The sequence below is a fragment of the Centruroides sculpturatus genome, unplaced genomic scaffold (assembly GCF_000671375.1).
Source record: "Centruroides sculpturatus isolate CEXI.00-Female unplaced genomic scaffold, Cexi_2.0 scaffold824, whole genome shotgun sequence".
NCBI classification, from domain to species: Eukaryota; Metazoa; Arthropoda; class Arachnida; order Scorpiones; family Buthidae; genus Centruroides; species Centruroides sculpturatus.
This window is the reverse complement of record NW_019385313.1, coordinates 299,821-321,078: the sequence shown is the minus strand read 5'-3', so window position 1 is coordinate 321,078 and position 21,258 is coordinate 299,821. Positions and strand designations below refer to the sequence as shown.

Genomic DNA, 21,258 nt, shown 5'->3' with positions numbered 1-21,258 from the left:
CGGCCGATTTTCTACTACTTGTTCCAGGAAACGTTCTTTGTCTACCGACATAATACCCGGCCTTGGACAGTCTACAACCCGATACTACTACCTCCCGAGAAATTATATCCCTTGCATAGAGGATTCCCCCGAATCACGTGGAGACTAAAGGATTTGAAGGTGAAAACTACAACCTGACCCATATTTCGGCACTGCACCATCTTTATTGAAAGTATGTAATGATAATTTATGCGTAAACTTTATGAGGAAAGCAGAAACATACATTAATAATTAGAGGGTGTACGAGAGGATTTAGTCAAGATTCAACAATTTTAAAGTCCACAGAAGCATTATTTCAAAACAATCATTTTCCGTTGCGCCGCAATGAAAAGATGGTGCGGAAAAACGCTCAAATTAAAAAGATTTCGTCGGAAGATGGCGCTGCCTGTAGCCAAAAGCGCCGCCTTCCGGAAAGTCCCGAAGCATGTCAGGAAGAGACTCTTCGGCCGGATATGGATCCCAGGTAAAACAACTCTAGCTAGAGCGCGGGACTACGCGTCATTCCGGCCACAACAAGCAGCGGGAAGAAGAGTGACCGGTGTGTTCGGCTCCACCTCTTCCGTGAATGGAAATGGATCGCTTCCGCCGAGTCACGCCGTAGAGTAGATCGCATTATATACATATATATATATACATACACGGCTTAGACGAATGTATTTATATCCTATCCGTCCATCGGAAAAACAATCATGACCCTTTCGAGACGTTGCGACAGGTAAGAGTCACGCGCTCTTCCTCCTCTCGTTCTTATTTTAGCTGCACAGACAAGTGAAACACTTCGCTTTCGGAGGTTTATACTCCATTATCTTTTAATTACTACTTCATCTGAGAAGTGTGATTCATTTATTTCTTCATCTTCCTTACTTTATTTCTTAAGATAATTAATGGCGTCACCGTCACGTGCAGATTGAATGTGTCGCGCTTAGAGAATCACTCAAGCGCGCGCGAGCTTGTAATTTAAATTATTCTCCACTTAATAAATGCTAATTAACCGGAGGAGATATTGCTGCGCCAGCTACTCTTCCGCTGCTTTAAAAATAAGCAGAGTAGTGGTACAACCCCTATTTATACATCAAGTATTTCGAGTAACCATCTTACGTAAATCGTCCTTGGTTTGGTTCCTCTTTCCGTTGTCGTAGTAGCAGACTTAAAAAATTATCGACTCTTCCGATACACCAAAAACAATTGATTGTCTCTTATATAATTTGCCCATCAAATGACCAAAATACTCGAGTAATTTTCCTATACAGAACAGTAAAAATGAGTTATTACGATGGGTTAAATGGCCTCGAGTAGTCAGGTGCGAGTAAAATTGATACAGAGCACAATTTTGAATTGCTAATTGTAGTTATTTTCGTAATTAACAACGGGGGGTTCTCTGGAGGAATCTTGAAAACTTTCTCGTATGCAAAGCTCTTGATTAAAAATAGATCGATTCCCTACAGGTAAGGTTAAGATAAATTGAAACGTGTAGAAGTGTTTTTGGTGAAACACTTCGCTTGTAAAGCTTATAAACTCTCCCGGTGTTATGCCAAGCGTTAAGCATAGTTAGACCCAGATGACCTCGACAGGTAATCTGAGAAAAGCGCAAATTCATTCTGTTGTCAATGCAATGCGTGCAGTCTCTAGACGTTTCTCGTCTTTGTTATTCCTTTTCCACATGCCAACGAGATGTCTCCGTCCTTGAGGAGGTGCAGGTGTGGAGCGTTGATCGTTCTTTGACTCCATAGTTATTTTTAAGCAACACGCGCGTGTCGACTAACCACGCTTGTGAAATACCATCTATTCGCGGAAATTTCTAGATTTGTGATTACGATTTATAAACGATTAATCCTATTCTTATAATAGAATATCTATCAGATTACAAGCATGTGTGAGCATTAATTGTGTGGGCAAACATCTACAACTAGTAGTCGCGTGACGTCTCGCGACAGTCATACAAATTCAATATGGCGTCTGGGTGGAAGGTGAGAGGAAGTTCGACACTGAGCGCATTTTTTACTTACTCACTACGTGATTATCGATCGGTAATGTCTGTTCGAGCTTCCTCTTAGACGACGTTTCCTGTATTTTCTGTCGGTTCCCAGAATCGGCTTCCTCACCCCTGATAAGTGCGCTCGTCTATGCGGGTTACGAATCCCAGAAGAAACGCTATTAACGGAAACGAATTGGAGTCGGGTCTACGTTCCATTAAGTGTTGACGCTAGTGAATCATCGCTTTAATTTAACGCGATCTGAACGTCCGAAACACCTGATCCGTGACGTCAAAGACAGAGGAAATGGACAGGTGAGAATCGACCTCGGCTTAATGTGAATGAAAATGTTCACGATTCGATTTCACATTAAACTGCTCGAAATCGGAAGTTTATGTTTGGATGTACTCCGGTAATGTGAATAAGTGCGTGCTAACTGTCCGTTAATGTTTCCGATTTCTGTTTTTCTTGCAGATACTTCCAAGAAAATCGACAAACTGGACAGTCGAAAAGATGTCGCACCGACAACTCTATGGCGTCTACTTTGGCCGCCGGGTTGGCATCCACGAGGAGGTCCTTCCGTCTTTGATTCTGGCGCGACGAGTGGCACATCCATGGACGAGCCTCCGGGCGAAGAAGACTTGGAGGGGGTGGAGTCGTGGCTGGACGAACACCCCTCCTTCGTCTATGATTACTTCGTCCGCAAGGCCACCAGGCATATGGTCGACTCTTGGCTGCTAGGACACGCCACCCAAGGGGTAGCTCACGAAGTCGTCTCCACGCCTGCCAGCCCCACTTCCAAATCGGGTTCGGGGGCTACTACTCCGGTCCGAAAGATTTCGGCTCACGATTTCGAAAGGGGCGGTCTTTTGCGGCCCATCGTCAGTACCACGGTAGATGGAACCCCCACTTTTCTTCCACTTCCGCTTCCGGGTGAGGTGACCTCGTTTCCGGCCAGCAGACCGAACAGAAAGAGCAGGCAGGAACTTCAGGCCTTGGATGAACGAGAGATGATCTTCGAGTTGGTGAAGGACATCTGCAATGACTTGGATGTTCGCAGCTTGTGCCATAAAATTTTGCAAAACGTCAGTATACTAACCAGAGCCGACCGATGCTCCCTGTTTCTAGTGGGGGGTGAGAAAGGCTCGCCCAACCGTTACTTGGTCAGCCAATTGTTTGACGTGTCCAGCGATTCGACTCTGCAACAAATGAACGAAAAGGAAGAGATCAGGCTACCGTGGGGTAAAGGCATCGTGGGTTACGTCGCAGAAAAGGGCGAGTCCGTCAACATCACAGACTGTTATCAGGTAGGTTATCACTCGACATCAGCTTCCGGTGTAAAGTTTCCGAACGGAAACGGAAACCCGCAAATTCTGATTTCAGGAAGCGCTATGCTACTTTGACCTTTAGATATTCTGCAGCCACGCCCAAAATTCGGATCCGGGATGCTTGCTGGGCATTTAATCGACTATACGAGGGCGTTGGTCAAGGACTGCGCCCTCCCGACCGGGTGGCACCAGAAAAAAAAAAACACGATTCCCAGAAGTGTTCGAATACAGTAGCGCGTTTGTTGACAAGAAAATTGATCGCCCACTGGAATTAGCTGTAATTATATATATATAAACGCGCAGTAGAACTGCTTTACGTTGACACGAACACGTCTGCTAAACACTAAAACTCGTCCATTAGTGACGTTAGCTATAATTATGCTCGAACGTCTACTTTTTCAAGATAGCAAAGATAGACGATATCATTCCTCTTTTCCTACTCTTTCTTCTTGAAAACACCCCTGTACATCGGGTTTTACCACTTTGCATTCACCCGCTTTACAACCATTTTGTACGCGATGAACAAAGATAATAAAACATTAAACAAAGACTATAACTCGTGTAAATGTTTTACGTCATGACACTAAGCACGAACTTCATTCAGGATTCCAGGTTTAACCATACCATCGACCGGAAGACGGGCTACACCACTAGAAGTATGTTATGTATGCCCATCTTCGACAACGACGGTCAAGTGCTGGGTGTGGCTCAGGTCATCAACAAAAACGGGATCAGAGGAGAAGCATTCGACACCAACGACGAGAAAGTAAGATATAGTTACACATAGCTTGTTAACTTCGTATCACGTCTAACCTGTCCTTTAATGTTCTAGGTGTTCGCTCAATACTTACAGTTCTGTGGGATCGGTTTGAGGAACGCGCAACTATACGAGAGATCAGAATTGGAAAATAAAAGAAATCAGGTAGATAGAAGAAACTAATTCCTAATTTTCGAGTAGCTCGATCGATACAAAAACCAATCTTATCCTTCTGTAGGTGCTTCTAGATTTGGCCAGGATGGTCTTTGAGGAACAGAGCACCATAGAACACATTGTCTACCGGATAATGACGCACACGCAATCTCTACTAGGTTGCGAGAGATGCCAAGTACTGCTAGTGGACGAATCTACCCAAGTTAGTAATACAGTTTATACTTTAATCATTTCGATTCTGGATAAACGAGATTTCTTTCTTGTTTGCAGGGAACGTTTTCGCGCGTATTCGACTTGGATTCTGGAGACATGGAAACAGAAGATTCCAGTTCGAGAATCAGGTAAGATTCATTAGGTTAATACTTCTAGTATCTGTACATTGTAATGACATGTGTTCTTTCTACTTACCAGTCCGTTCGAAGGGAGATTCCCCATCAATGTTGGTATCACAGGCTATGTAGCTGCCACCGGAGAAGTACGAACAGGTTGCCATTCTTGACATCCGCCCGCATCTGCTCATGTCAACCACAGAGTCATTTCTTCTCCAATTAATTTACATCAAAATTTTAAGTGCCATCAACCATTATCCATGATTATCATCTTCTTTATAACATATTATCCATAGATGGTACCGGCAGATGCGCGCGGTTCTCTTATTATTATTAATAATAAATTGCTCGTGAGAGGATTATTCTAAGTGTTAATTTTTCAAATTGTTCTTTTTGTAGGCTCTAAACATTCCCGATGCTTACGCGGACGATAGGTTCGATCAGAGCGTAAGTTGTGTTTCGTTATACGTTCAGAAAATCGTTCAAGGTTCTACAGAACGTTCTGTTTATCAGGTGGATAGAGGTACCAGCTTTCGTCATCGCAACGTGTTATGCATGCCTATTAGAAATGCCGACGGCAAAATTCTAGGCGTGAGTCAGCTGATCAATAAATCAAATGGGACTCCTTTCAATAAAAATGACGAAAATTTATTCGAGGTAAGTTACTCTTATATTGTTAAAATGTTCGTGATCGCAACGGATGTTCGTTTTCTCACTTGGTAAATTTCGATTGTATACTGATTATTTCATTATTCATTCATGTAATTTTATGTGGCGTTATATAGAGAACTGTCTTTTGGCTTCGTGATTGCATTCGTGTCAGAAATTAAATGTAATAAAATATCTACATCCCAACTGAATTCAATAAATTGAAGAATTAAGGTCCGTAAGTTCGCTATTTTGGGCATGTATGAGTCCAAATATTCAGCTATCTTTAGTGAATAAAGTATGGAGAACAAAACCTAGGATCAAACTCTTCACAAAGTCAGAAGGAATTCGAATCTGGATTCTTCAAAGTAGAAGGAAAACCTCTTGCAATCATCCGACTTCGAAAAGTTTATAATCAAAATAGGATTTCTATATGAAATTTGTAAAATAAATTACTATATAATTATTAAAATTTCAGGCATTCGCCATTTTCTGTGGAATGGGGATCCACAATACACAAATGTATGAAAAAGCAATCAAAGCCATGGCTAAACAAAGAGTGACTCTGGAGGTTCTCTCTTATCACGCTACAGCACCTCTAGAAGAAGCTTACAGACTTAAAGTAAGCAATTTCTTTTTGAATTTTCTCATTAACAATTTATGAAAATCATTAATTTAATTCCAGAAAGCTTTAGTTCCTTCCACTCAAGCCTACAAACTTCACGACTTGAAGTTTAATGACTTCAGCTTGGATGATGACGAGATGTTGAAAGCTTGTCTCAGAATGTTCCTAGATTTAGATTTGATCGAACGTTTTCATATTGATTATTTGGTAATCTAAATCTTTAAAAATATATAGGGAAGAGAACAAATAATTTTTTTTTTGTTATTTTCTAATATTTTCATACTTACAGGTATTGTGCAGATGGTTATTGAGTGTCAGAAAGAACTACCGGCAAGTAACCTATCACAACTGGAGGCATGCGTTTAACGTAGGACAAATGATGTTTGCCATCTTAACGGTATATAACACTCCCTTTCGATTTTTTCCCTTTAAACAGTTCAATAAACTCTTGGTACCTTTTAGAACACAGAACTATGGAGAGTTCTTGGAGAACTGGAAACTCTAGCTCTATTAGTTGCTTGTTTATGCCATGATCTCGATCACAGAGGAACCAACAACTCCTTTCAAATTAAGTAAAAACTTGATGTTATATTTTCATAATTAGCATAAACTGACATTTTTAAGAATGACACATGTGCAATTTACAGATCATGCTCGCCCTTGGCTCAGTTATATTCGACATCCACTATGGAGCATCATCATTTCGATCAGTGTATTATGATTTTGAACAGTCACGTAAGTGTTGCGATTTAAATCGGCTAAGAGACTATTACACGAGTTGATTAAGATTATATTTTTCTTAGGGAAACCAAATATTAAGCCATCTATCTCCCGAAGAGTATTCTTGGGTGGTTCACGTTTTAGAAGATGCTATATTAGCCACGGATTTGGCAGTTTACTTTAGGTGTTTATTATTTTATTTTTACCTTTATTTTTCTGAATTTTTTATACTTAAGCCTGTTTTCTCAACCTAGGAGGAGGGGTACATTTTTTAAGCTGATCAGCTCTGAAGAATATGATTGGCAAGATGAAAATCATCGAGAATTGCTTAGGTAGAAGAAAAATTAGTGTTGTAATATTAACAAAAAGTGACATAAGTTTAAAGATTAGATGGAGATTTATTTTACCGTTTGAAATTTACAAAATTCTTTTTTTAACAGAGCCATGCTGATGACTGCTTGTGATGTGGCTGCCATAACTAAGCCGTGGGAGATACAAAGAGTGGTATGTTTAATTTTTTTTAAATGTATTTACTTTTCTATTATATGCTTGACATTTTAGGTGGCAGAATTAGTTGCCAGTGAGTTCTTTCAGCAAGGTGATATGGAAAAGGAGGAATTGAAGATTCAACCTATCGTAAGTCTACTACTTCCAAGTTCATGTCAATATACAATACTTTGCATGCTTCATTCCGTTAAAATTAAGAAAATTTGTGAGTGTAACTGTAATATCTTTAATTTATTACTTCATGAAGGACATGATGAACAGAGAAAAGAAAGATCAGCTACCTCTGATGCAAGTTCGATTTATAGATGCCATCTGCGTGCCCATATACGAGGTAATTTACTTTATTTGTTTGTCTCCAGTATAAAATCAACATTTACACAGCAAATATTCTTAGGCCTTTACCAAGATCCACAGAAACTTGAGCGTCCTGTCTGCCGGAGTGGCTCACAACAGATTGCAATGGCTGAAATTGGCGGAAGAACGTAAAGTGGGACCAGAGAGAGACAAGTAGACAATAGAACTAACGTAAATTCAGTCGAGTCGTCCCTTTTTTTTGGCATTTAAATCTCGAAGACTTAACAGTAGTACTACCGTTCATGGTAGAAGAAGGACTCGAATCAACTAGTGCAAGAAAAAAAAAAATACAGCACAAAATAGCCAAAGAATGTTTTGTCATCTACTTCATCATTCAGGATGGTGCGATTATTCGCATTTTTCGAGCCAAAAACTCTAAAACTTCGTATACAAATTTATCTACGACGTTATATATATATATATATGTATATTGGCATTTTAAATTAATTTATCCGCATCCATTTGGAGAATCCTCAGTGAGAAATTCGAATGAGATGCAATGTCATTAAAGTATACGATATTTATACAAATGTCAGTCGAAACTACTACTCGACTATTTTTCTAAACACCATACAGTTGAAAGAATACAGAGACATTCGATCAAAATCAATTTTTTTCTGAAGAACCATGAAGTTGGTAACGTGGACCAGTAGCCATTTTAATCCCGTTTCGGTTTGTCGTGGATCTATAATTTATTATTTTGCGTATGTGAATTTTTTCCTTCTGATGTTGTATCCACCCGATTCGGGCTAAGTTCCGATTAAAGTAAATTCGTTAAAATTCGTTTACTTTATTGTAAATACTGTACTAAAGATCTTAAGTACACGGGGTCTCGCTCAAATTTTTCAAAAGCATATTGAAGGCCACGAGCGAGTCTTCTTCAGTGCCTAAAGTAGTAAAAATTATACAAGTTATATTGTTGCAGTCATAAAATATTGTGAAAAATTAAAATTTGCATCCAATTTATGTATGTAACGTCATTAGAAAAAGCTATAGTAGATCATTAATGTAGGTAATGTCAGGGCCTGATTTACATATTTGCTAAACAAACTACAGCTTATACAAGGTTAAATTTTAGAGCATCACTCATTAAAATTTATTATATTGTAAAGAAAAAGTGATCTCTATATTATAGCTTTAGCAGCACAAGTTTGAATTCAGATCATAATCATGCTGCTGGTGATAATGTCATAAAACGAATAACATTCATAAATTACATGGAATATACAAAAAAACACGGATTTATGGACTATCATGTGTATTAAGTAACATTTAAAATGGTTAAAACTCAAACTAAAATAGTAATTAATCTCTTTATTTTATTACTACGTTACGCTTGCTTTCGTAAGGTTAAGGAACTTATAAATCAATGATTTGAAGCACCAAAATTGTAAATATGATTACATATAATTGGAAGATTTCCTATTTGTATTCTAGGAAGAGTGAGTAATATCATCGACTAGATATTTATCAAAAGGTTAAGCTCTAATGGAGCGTTTATCGGAAAGTACTCCACCAGAGCTTAATCTGGAAGGTAACAAACAATTTATGAGAAGTCGAGAAGCTAAAAATGCATTTTCTAAATATTAAATTGAAAAAAAAAAGAAACTTGGCAAAGGACTCAGAACATTTTGTTTTGTGAGAGATTTTTAAACTGCCAGATCATCTTCACATGTTCCGGAACACCCAAAAATATTCACAAAACTTCATAGAGACACTTAGTAAAAACACAGTTGGGTTATTCATTCATTACTGTTGGAAGCTGATCAAAAAGGATCTTCCAACGTATAATGCCAAGAGAGTTAGAAAGAAAAAATAATAATAATAACATTTACGATCGATAGACGGAAACCATACACACAAATTATTGTGGTATAATAGAGGAATAACTGTATAATTAACAAAAACGAAAGTTTTATCAGAAAATAGTGAAAGTAACTTCTAAGAAAGTTACTGACTAATTGGTCGTAACTTCCTTTCTTTTATCTTAACGTAACAGATTTTGCTTCCTTCCCGAATTGCCTGTAACATTTGTTACGAATTTTTTACGATACTAAAGTAAAAATATGTAATTACTAGTTATTAAATTCCCATAAAATCTATTAAAATCACAAGTTGAATAGTCACAAATTAAACAATTAACTCGATGCAACATTCGAGTTTTTACACCCACATCGATTGCTCATAGTTTCTTCAACCAAGTTCCGGGTTCTTTAAGCAGAAGATTAATTATAATTACTTTCAAATTCTCGTAAGTTCGTCATATCACATTACAGTTTACCGTAACAGTCTACAGGGAAGCATAAATATTGTACTATATAACTAGATGGCAATGAACAAAAATACATAAAAGATAATCACGTTACTCTAAAATTTAATGGAGGACAATAAACTAAGAATAGAATGATACACTTGTCTCTATTGATCATTATCTTTTCTATGTTAACCTATGTTTAACTATTCTTTGCCCCTAATTATTCACTTTTATTACTATTCTATATATATTTACCAGTTATTCTTCTATTTATCTATTCTCTGAATAGTTTCTTTGCCTTAGGCAAATAATGAAAGGTAAAGAAACTATTTAAACAATAATAATTGAACTGAACAATAAAAAAAATAATTAATATTTATCTTTTGAGACAATAAATTAACTAATCATTGCCTTAATTTCTATTCTACTTCAGTTCTTAATTAATATTCTTTTCCTTTAAGAAACAGTTAAAGCTGAATAGTTTTATATCTCTATGCTTCTGTTCTTTACCTTTCAGTTCTATATTATAATATAATAAAAAGAAAGTAAGATATTTATATAAATATCCTTAAATAGAAAAGTGTTATTTCTTTATAATCCAAAAATTGGAACGATAACGATCGGAGAAATGACGCGGTATTATAAATTTATAAAATCGAGTAGGCTTTTATTAAATTATTCCATCAAATTTTCGAAAACATCGTAAAAATTTTATAATTTCTTGTTTCTTCTATCTTCGAACGTGAAAAAAATATGCATAAAAATAAGAAAAACAACACTGAATATATGCGAAGAGATAAATTCGCAGTCTAGCTGTTTATTTTTGTTAAAATATGTAATAAAAATCTTTATTATCTGGTATTTATGAATCTGTTATCGGATATATTGTATCTTTACAGTCCTACTAAAAGTAGGACTGTAAAGATACAATATAACCGATAACAGATTCATAAATACCAGATAATAAAGTCATTTTAAAGATTTTTATTTAATATTTGTCTTCTAAAGACAATAAATTAACTATATAATGTCTTAATTTCTATTGTTCTTCAGTTCTTAATTAATATTCTTTGCCTTCATTCATTCATCTTTACAGTCCTACTAAAAGTAGGACTGTAAAGATACAATAATATACAGTATGGTGATGTTAAATATGATTTTATACACAACTGTCAGTATTTCGGCTTTCGTGTGATGAGATTTTTTGACAAAATCGCTAAAAATTACACAAAAAAACGCATAAAATTTTGATAAAATTTATTTTAAAAAAAAGTCTGACTCGTATGCAAATTTTAAGGAAAGGAAAAAATATAACGGTGGCGCCCTCGTTTGAGTTAAAAAAACTACCACATAATCGTGAAAAAATTAATTTATTTCTGTTAAAAAATAATGTATTAAAATGCCATAAATTATTTTTAAAATATTAAAATAATTTATAACATTTTAAAACTTAACTTTTATATACGTTAACAAAATGTAGGATAAGCTAAACAAGATGCAGTCTAGGACCTCATCTACCGGAATACAATTTAGGGATTTATACTTTGCATTTTATTACTATTTGATAAAAGGATCAAGGGCTTTTTAGACTTTTATAGAGTGTGTTAAGGCAAGGCTATTTTACAACTTAGGATTACAAAAAAGTAACCCATTCCTTCCTATATATAACAACGAATACTTTAGGATTAAATTACGAAAAGACTTCAGAAATATTTCTTTTGCATCTATTTTTTAAACATTTAAATGAATATTTTTATGCTATTTTATGGTAGTTTTTTTAAAAAAACTCTCTCCCTCTCTCTGTCTTTAACCCCTTTAAATGATGAGAGTGAAACCTCACCCGAGGCAAACCATTCAGACAGACTGTAAATAACATTTCTGTTCGTAAATTTACATAAGTATTTTAAACTTTTGAATATGAATTTATTAAATTATTTACAGAAAAATGAGGAAAAAATTTACTAGACAAAATTTTTTCTATATTTAATTCATGGATATTAAAATATTCATGGATTTAATCGTAACAATGTTTAATGTGTTCGTATGCTAATTGAATGATTGAAAGTCTGTTGTTGTATTCATGAATAATGAGACAACTTATATGAATTATAACTCTTGTATATGTAAATTTTTCTAAATTTTATATCAAATTTTGAAGCTGTAATATTATCAAGTTATTATTATAAAATTGAGCGTTTTTTAAGCATCTTTGAAACTCCTAAGAAGGAACATTTTCTAGGATTTTCTGCTCTTTTTTTTTAAATTATGTTCCTTTATTTTAATAAAATAATAAAATAAAAAAAATTTTAAAAATTATTTTATCAATATAATTTTTCTAGAAAAAAATATATAAAATAAAATAAAAATAAACTATTCGAAAATCGATCGAACAAACCTTCTTTATGTTATGGAAGGGAAAGTCACGAAATAGCTTTTAAAAATATTCAAAGTTAATATAAAATAATAATCGCAAGAAGAAATAGTTTGTGAATTGTTAAAGAAATAACAATAAATATAAACTTTTTCTGACTTTTTTTTAATGATTAAATAAAAGACGAATGTTAATGAGACTGTTTTGAAGCCATGTGTTGAAAATACAACGAATCTACGAGTAATTTTCCTTGTAGAAAATGTAAAATTACGTTAAACAGTTCGAATATACAGTATTTAAAAATACTAAACTTAGAAAATGATTATAAAGTGGCATACAACGTCGATACAATTCGTACAAAATCACAGAATGTTACAACGAATTTAAAGTAAATACCAGTTGACCCCCCTATAACACTGTTGATTATTCCGTTTTATATAAATTCCATGTTGTACGAGTCACTTAGATTTTACAAATTCGTGAGACATTCACAGCCCGGCACACGTATTTGTAAAATCTAAGTGACTCGTACAACATGGAATTCATATAAAACGGAATAATCAACAGTGTTATAGGGGGGTCGACTGGTATTTACTAGTTTCTTGTTTTCTTTTATTTGCTATTTAGTTTATTTTTCACTCTTATTTTAATTGTCCTTTTTCGTCCATTTAACATTTCAGTTGATTCTTATTTGCCTTTAATTCGGTGTCTTTATTATTATACAGTAATTATTAATTTAATTTACAATTCTTGCTTCGTTCAAAGTTTCTTTTACACTTTTATTTCACTTACAGATTTTATTTAATTCACTTCCAATCCTCAATTTCTCTTATATTTCATTTATTTCGACTTTCATTTCCATTTTTCCATCATTCTCTTTGATTTTGGCTTTCATTTCTCTCCACATCATTTTCATTTTAACTTTCACTTTATCATATTTTATTTACATTTCTTGGTTTCTTTTCCATCATCACTTTTTCAAAAAAATATTTTCACTTTTGAATTGCATTAAACGTGCATTATTTTTCCGTACGTAACTTACAAATTTGGCTATTTTAACATACTTTAATTAATTAATTAAATAGATAAACGATGAGATGAACTGACGATGAAGTCACGGCGACTCTTGTAGTGTGTATAGCTTAAATAACTGTAATATATGGGGATGAACTAAAAGTCAGGAAAGGAACAACATTAAAAATTCATGTGTTAGTAAATTTTGACTCTAAACACGTGCAGTTTTCACAGAAATGCCTAGAATGGAATGGAAATTTTTGAAGTGTAAACATTTTACTATTAGGTGATGCTCATTTTTAATGTACTTATCCTCTTTGCTATTCACTTCTGCTTCTGTAGCCTACGTATTTTATATCACATTCGCGACATCATTTAAGGATTCTGCTGTTTAAACAGCGCTATTTACTAGCAGAAACTGTAATTAAAACGTTTTTACTTTAAAAAATCTCGTGTTATTCTTATTATTTGTGCGAAAATCGTACTTATTTAGGGCCAAAATTAATCGAGATATAGATTTTTTAAGCTCTTCCTCCTGACTTTATTTTGTTAGGCAAATTCATCTTAAAATTCAGTTACTTTTTTTTTTAAATTTAAACTTAAATGAGATTTTAAAAAATAAGAATATAAAAACGCTTAATATAAAAGAAAACAAAACAAGTAAAAAGTTTTTTACATATCGATTATTTATAAACTATAAAACAAAATGTAAAACACATATATATAAAACAAATAACTGCATCGACTTAAAAATACTCGACTTTACAAGACTTAAAATTTCGTCTCGCTTTATTCCTATCCAATATCATTCCAACATATCCACGGACGACAAACTCGGAATTCCGGATCACCCGCTTTATCAAGAAAAAATAAAAAAAAGTATGGCAATTTGCCACTACTACAAGCCATGCGGATCTTTATACCGGCATATACAAACTTAGTTCTTACATTATGAAAGAAGAAATTGTTAAGAAAATTCCCTCTGAGGTTTTGTTTTTGCTACTTAAAAAAACGTAAACTTCAAAAAAAAAAGTTTACTTATTTTAGTAGGAAGAAGAAACTGGAAATATCTCGCTATTTTGTGCTAGGAATATCAAAAACTAAGAACTAGAAAAATCAAATTTTCTTTACTATAAACTAGAAATGATTAGATTGAGATATGGAATGTTAATATCCCTCCATTCGAGGAACCAAGAATTTTAATATCCCTTCATAAAAGGAACTAGAAATGCAAAGATCCCGATACTAGTATTAAAAATCGTACGATCACGAGTATATTTTCGAATTCTATATAATTACTATAAAACCATTACATTAATAAAACAATTCTTCTATTATTATTAGAGTCGACCCCCCCATAACACTGTTGATTTTTCCATTTTATATGAATTCCATGTTGTACGAGTCACTTAGATTTTACAAATAATGAGCCGTTCACAGCTCGGCACACGTATTTATAAAATCTAAATGACTCGTACAACATGGAATTCATATAAAACGGAAAAATCAACAGTGTTATAGGGGGGTCGACTGGTATTATTATATTCCTGGGCATTACTCTCGACCCCACTCTAACCTGGACCCAGCATATTAAACATATAGCTGCTCGCACAGGCCTCATCTTTCATACCTTTGCCAAGTATGCCAAAAATAAATGGGGCCTCAATTCAGAGGCAATGGGGACCATCTACGACCACATATTTATTCCTACCATCACTTACGCTTGCGGCACCTGGGGTCAAGCCGCTCAAAAAGTTCATCCTAGACNAAGAGTATTCTTGGGTGGTTCACGTTTTAGAAGATGCTATATTAGCCACGGATTTGGCAGTTTACTTTAGGTGTTTATTATTTTATTTTTACCTTTATTTTTCTGAATTTTTTATACTTAAGCCTGTTTTCTCAACCTAGGAGGAGGGGTACATTTTTTAAGCTGATCAGCTCTGAAGAATATGATTGGCAAGATGAAAATCATCGAGAATTGCTTAGGTAGAAGAAAAATTAGTGTTGTAATATTAACAAAAAGTGACATAAGTTTAAAGATTAGATGGAGATTTATTTTACCGTTTGAAATATACAAAATTCTTTTTTTAACAGAGCCATGCTGATGACTGCTTGTGATGTGGCTGCCATAACTAAGCCGTGGGAGATACAAAGAGTGGTATGTTTAATTTTTTTTAAATGTATTTACTTTTCTATTATATGCTTGACATTTTAGGTGGCAGAATTAGTTGCCAGTGAGTTCTTTCAGCAAGGTGATATGGAAAAGGAGGAATTGAAGATTCAACCTATCGTAAGTCTACTACTTCCAAGTTCATGTCAATATACAATACTTTGCATGCTTCATTCCGTTAAAATTAAGAAAATTTGTGAGTGTAACTGTAATATCTTTAATTTATTACTTCATGAAGGACATGATGAACAGAGAAAAGAAAGATCAGCTACCTCTGATGCAAGTTCGATTTATAGATGCCATCTGCGTGCCCATATACGAGGTAATTTACTTTATTTGTTTGTCTCCAGTATAAAATCAACATTTACACAGCAAATATTCTTAGGCCTTTACCAAGATCCACAGAAACTTGAGCGTCCTGTCTGCCGGAGTGGCTCACAACAGATTGCAATGGCTGAAATTGGCGGAAGAACGTAAAGTGGGACCAGAGAGAGACAAGTAGACAATAGAACTAACGTAAATTCAGTCGAGTCGTCCCTTTTTTTTGGCATTTAAATCTCGAAGACTTAACAGTAGTACTACCGTTCATGGTAGAAGAAGGACTCGAATCAACTAGTGCAAGAAAAAAAAAAATACAGCACAAAATAGCCAAAGAATGTTTTGTCATCTACTTCATCATTCAGGATGGTGCGATTATTCGCATTTTTCGAGCCAAAAACTCTAAAACTTCGTATACAAATTTATCTACGACGTTATATATATATATATATGTATATTGGCATTTTAAATTAATTTATCCGCATCCATTTGGAGAATCCTCAGTGAGAAATTCGAATGAGATGCAATGTCATTAAAGTATACGATATTTATACAAATGTCAGTCGAAACTACTACTCGACTATTTTTCTAAACACCATACAGTTGAAAGAATACAGAGACATTCGATCAAAATCAATTTTTTTCTGAAGAACCATGAAGTTGGTAACGTGGACCAGTAGCCATTTTAATCCCGTTTCGGTTTGTCGTGGATCTATAATTTATTATTTTGCGTATGTGAATTTTTTCCTTCTGATGTTGTATCCACCCGATTCGGGCTAAGTTCCGATTAAAGTAAATTCGTTAAAATTCGTTTACTTTATTGTAAATACTGTACTAAAGATCTTAAGTACACGGGGTCTCGCTCAAATTTTTCAAAAGCATATTGAAGGCCACGAGCGAGTCTTCTTCAGTGCCTAAAGTAGTAAAAATTATACAAGTTATATTGTTGCAGTCATAAAATATTGTGAAAAATTAAAATTTGCATCCAATTTATGTATGTAACGTCATTAGAAAAAGCTATAGTAGATCATTAATGTAGGTAATGTCAGGGCCTGATTTACATATTTGCTAAACAAACTACAGCTTATACAAGGTTAAATTTTAGAGCATCACTCATTAAAATTTATTATATTGTAAAGAAAAAGTGATCTCTATATTATAGCTTTAGCAGCACAAGTTTGAATTCAGATCATAATCATGCTGCTGGTGATAATGTCATAAAACGAATAACATTCATAAATTACATGGAATATACAAAAAAACACGGATTTATGGACTATCATGTGTATTAAGTAACATTTAAAATGGTTAAAACTCAAACTAAAATAGTAATTAATCTCTTTATTTTATTACTACGTTACGCTTGCTTTCGTAAGGTTAAGGAACTTATAAATCAATGATTTGAAGCACCAAAATTGTAAATATGATTACATATAATTGGAAGATTTCCTATTTGTATTCTAGGAAGAGTGAGTAATATCATCGACTAGATATTTATCAAAAGGTTAAGCTCTAATGGAGCGTTTATCGGAAAGTACTCCACCAGAGCTTAATCTGGAAGGTAACAAACAATTTATGAGAAGTCGAGAAGCTAAAAATGCATTTTCTAAATATTAAATTGAAAAAAAAAAGAAACTTGGCAAAGGACTCAGAACATTTTGTTTTGTGAGAGATTTTTAAACTGCCAGATCATCTTCACATGTTCCGGAACACCCAAAAATATTCACAAAACTTCATAGAGACACTTAGTAAAAACACAGTTGAGTTATTCATTCATTACTGTTGGAAGCTGATCAAAAAGGATCTTCCAACGTATAATGCCAAGAGAGTTAGAAAGAAAAAATAATAATAATAACATTTACGATCGATAGACGGAAACCATATACACAAATTATTGTGGTATAATAGAGGAATAACTGTATAATTAACAAAAACGAAAGTTTTATCAGAAAATAGTGAAAGTAACTTCTAAGAAAGTTACTGACTAATTGGTCGTAACTTCCTTTCTTTTATCTTAACGTAACAGATTTTGCTTCCTTCCCGAATTGCCTGTAACATTTGTTACGAATTTTTTACGATACTAAAGTAAAAATATGTAATTACTAGTTATTAAATTCCCATAAAATCTATTAAAATCACAAGTTGAATAGTCACAAATTAAACAATTAACTCGATGCAACATTCGAGTTTTTACACCCACATCGATTGCTCATAGTTTCTTCAACCAAGTTCCGGGTTCTTTAAGCAGAAGATTAATTATAATTACTTTCAAATTCTCGTAAGTTCGTCATATCACATTACAGTTTACCGTAACAGTCTACAGGGAAGCATAAATATTGTACTATATAACTAGATGGCAATGAACAAAAATACATAAAAGATAATCACGTTACTCTAAAATTTAATGGAGGACAATAAACTAAGAATAGAATGATACACTTGTCTCTATTGATCATTATCTTTTCTATGTTAACCTATATTTAACTATTCTTTGCCCCTAATTATTCACTTTTATTACTATTCTATATATATTTACCAGTTATTCTTCTATTTATCTATTCTCTGAATAGTTTCTTTGCCTTAGGCAAATAATGAAAGGTAAAGAAACTATTTAAACAATAATAATTGAACTGAACAATAAAAAAAATAATTAATATTTATCTTTTGAGACAATAAATTAACTAATCATTGCCTTAATTTCTATTCTACTTCAGTTCTTAATTAATATTCTTTTCCTTTAAGAAACAGTTAAAGCTGAATAGTTTTATATCTCTATGCTTCTGTTCTTTACCTTTCAGTTCTATATTATAATATAATAAAAAGAAAGTAAGATATTTATATAAATATCCTTAAATAGAAAAGTGTTATTTCTTTATAATCCAAAAATTGGAACGATAACGATCGGAGAAATGACGCGGTATTATAAATTTATAAAATCGAGTAGGCTTTTATTAAATTATTCCATCAAATTTTCGAAAACATCGTAAAAATTTTATAATTTCTTGTTTCTTCTATCTTCGAACGTGAAAAAAATATGCATAAAAATAAGAAAAACAACACTGAATATATGCGAAGAGATAAATTCGCAGTCTAGCTGTTTATTTTTGTTAAAATATGTAATAAAAATCTTTATTATCTGGTATTTATGAATCTGTTATCGGATATATTGTATCTTTACAGTCCTACTAAAAGTAGGACTGTAAAGATACAATATAACCGATAACAGATTCATAAATACCAGATAATAAAGTCATTTTAAAGATTTTTATTTAATATTTGTCTTCTAAAGACAATAAATTAACTATATAATGTCTTAATTTCTATTGTTCTTCAGTTCTTAATTAATATTCTTTGCCTTCATTCATTCATCTTTACAGTCCTACTAAAAGTAGGACTGTAAAGATACAATAATATACAGTATGGTGATGTTAAATATGATTTTATACACAACTGTCAGTATTTCGGCTTTCGTGTGATGAGATTTTTTGACAAAATCGCTAAAAATTACACAAAAAAACGCATAAAATTTTGATAAAATTTATTTTAAAAAAAAGTCTGACTCGTATGCAAATTTTAAGGAAAGGAAAAAATATAACGGTGGCGCCCTCGTTTGAGTTAAAAAAACTACCACATAATCGTGAAAAAATTAATTTATTTCTGTTAAAAAATAATGTATTAAAATGCCATAAATTATTTTTAAAATATTAAAATAATTTATGACATTTTAAAACTTAACTTTTATATACGTTAACAAAATGTAGGATAAGCTAAACAAGATGCAGTCTAGGACCTCATCTACCGGAATACAATTTAGGGATTTATACTTTGCATTTTATTACTATTTGATAAAAGGATCAAGGGCTTTTTAGACTTTTATAGAGTGTGTTAAGGCAAGGCTATTTTACAACTTAGGATTACAAAAAAGTAACCCATTCCTTCCTATATATAACAACGAATACTTTAGGATTAAATTACGAAAAGACTTCAGAAATATTTCTTTTGCATCTATTTTTTAAACATTTAAATGAATATTTTTATGCTATTTTATGGTAGTTTTTTTAAAAAAACTCTCTCCCTCTCTCTGTCTTTAACCCCTTTAAATGATGAGAGTGAAACCTCACCCGAGGCAAACCATTCAGACAGACTGTAAATAACATTTCTGTTCGTAAATTTACATAAGTATTTTAAACTTTTGAATATGAATTTATTAAATTATTTACAGAAAAATGAGGAAAAAATTTACTAGACAAAATTTTTTCTATATTTAATTCATGGATATTAAAATATTCATGGATTTAATCGTAACAATGTTTAATGTGTTCGTATGCTAATTGAATGATTGAAAGTCTGTTGTTGTATTCATGAATAATGAGACAACTTATATGAATTATAACTCTTGTATATGTAAATTTTTCTAAATTTTATATCAAATTTTGAAGCTGTAATATTATCAAGTTATTATTATAAAATTGAGCGTTTTTTAAGCATCTTTGAAACTCCTAAGAAGGAACATTTTCTAGGATTTTCTGCTCTTTTTTTTTAAATTATGTTCCTTTATTTTAATAAAATAATAAAATAAAAAAAATTTTAAAAATTATTTTATCAATATAATTTTTCTAGAAAAAAATATATAAAATAAAATAAAAAACAAAATTGCGGAAACAGGACTAATTCCCTAATTCACTAACAGAATTAGACAAATCGCAGGATTAACAGCTATCTTACTGGTAAATACAGAATTACCGATTTTGCGTTCCACTATTTTAAGATTAGGCGTGATCTTTAGTCACTAATCTCGCGTAGTTTGCATAGTGCATAGTCTGAGAAATTTTCCACAGAATTCTATTTGTATAACAATCCTGCAAATTAAGTGAGAATTCTACTTGTGTTTATCCTATCAGCACATAGCAGTGGCGGATTTACCAGAAAGAAAACAAGCAAATACTTGGAGTTCCGTCGAGAACTTCCTTTTATTATTATTATTATTTTTTTAAGTGAAAAACATCGTGCAATTAATTTTGTTTGTTTATTTGTTGATTTAATGCTGAAGGACCTTCACCCGAACAGTTTGTTATTGGTAACGTTTTAACGTTATCAATAACAAACTGTTCAGGTGAATGTCCTGCAACACGGGCGTAAAAAATTATTTTCGTACAATAAAGCAAAAGAAACTGCCATCAGATTTATGCCTTATGTTTAGTGAGAATGTTAAATTTCAGAAATTGTCTTTTGATGATGTGATTGAGTAGTTTGCAGCTGATAAGAGTCGGAAGTTATAATATACAGTGGAACCTCGGTATACGACCTTAATCCGTTCCTGATGTTTGGACTTATACCAAACCAATCTTTCCCATAAGAAGTAATGTAAAAATGATTAATTAATCCGTTCTCATGTGAAAAAAATGGCTGGCTTTAACATCTCGTTTTCTTGGCTAGTTCCTGCTTGATTTTTCATGAGATCAGCATGTATCTTTTTAGCTTTCTCGCAAATAATTGGTTCTGATAGGATGTCGCCAGCGCACTGTTTTTCAGTTATCCAACCAAAAGCAATTTCTCAACATGATCTAATGTCTTCAATCTCTGTTTAGAACTTGATTTAACCCCTTTCACAACGTTAGCAGATTTAATAATATCTTTATTTTTCGCGATTGTCGATATCGTCGTTCTCGGAATACGG

At 33.0% G+C, this 21,258-nt stretch overlaps 1 protein-coding gene across 1 annotated transcript; it reads left to right on the top strand.

Annotated features, from left to right (window-relative positions):
- Window positions 1–397: 397 nt before the first annotated feature.
- Window positions 398–8,234, top strand: LOC111637515 (dual 3',5'-cyclic-AMP and -GMP phosphodiesterase 11-like). The gene is made up of 20 exons (XM_023383021.1): window positions 398–502; window positions 2,487–3,319; window positions 3,945–4,106; window positions 4,173–4,262; window positions 4,336–4,473; window positions 4,542–4,612; window positions 4,683–4,746; window positions 5,000–5,047; window positions 5,114–5,257; window positions 5,727–5,870; window positions 5,934–6,080; window positions 6,163–6,270; window positions 6,336–6,445; window positions 6,521–6,608; window positions 6,677–6,777; window positions 6,848–6,925; window positions 7,034–7,097; window positions 7,155–7,229; window positions 7,348–7,431; window positions 7,495–8,234. The coding sequence occupies exons 1-20, from the start codon at window positions 415–417 to the stop codon at window positions 7,609–7,611; spliced, it is 2,754 nt and encodes a 917-aa protein (XP_023238789.1). The 5' UTR covers window positions 398–414; the 3' UTR covers window positions 7,612–8,234.
- Window positions 8,235–21,258: the final 13,024 nt, after the last annotated feature.

What these genes read in the sequence shown, in the direction of transcription:
- LOC111637515 (XM_023383021.1), top strand. Translation starts at nt 415, where the DNA reads ATGGCGCTGCCTGTAGCCAAAAGCGCCGCCTTCCGGAAAGTCCCGAAG. An exon ending in ATGTAGCTGCCACCGGAGAA is followed by an intron (nt 4,747 to 4,999) that starts GTACGAACAGGT and finishes TTCTTTTTGTAG; the next exon opens with GCTCTAAACATTCCCGATGC. An exon ending in AATCATCGAGAATTGCTTAG is followed by an intron (nt 6,926 to 7,033) that starts GTAGAAGAAAAA and finishes TTTTTTTAACAG; the next exon opens with AGCCATGCTGATGACTGCTT.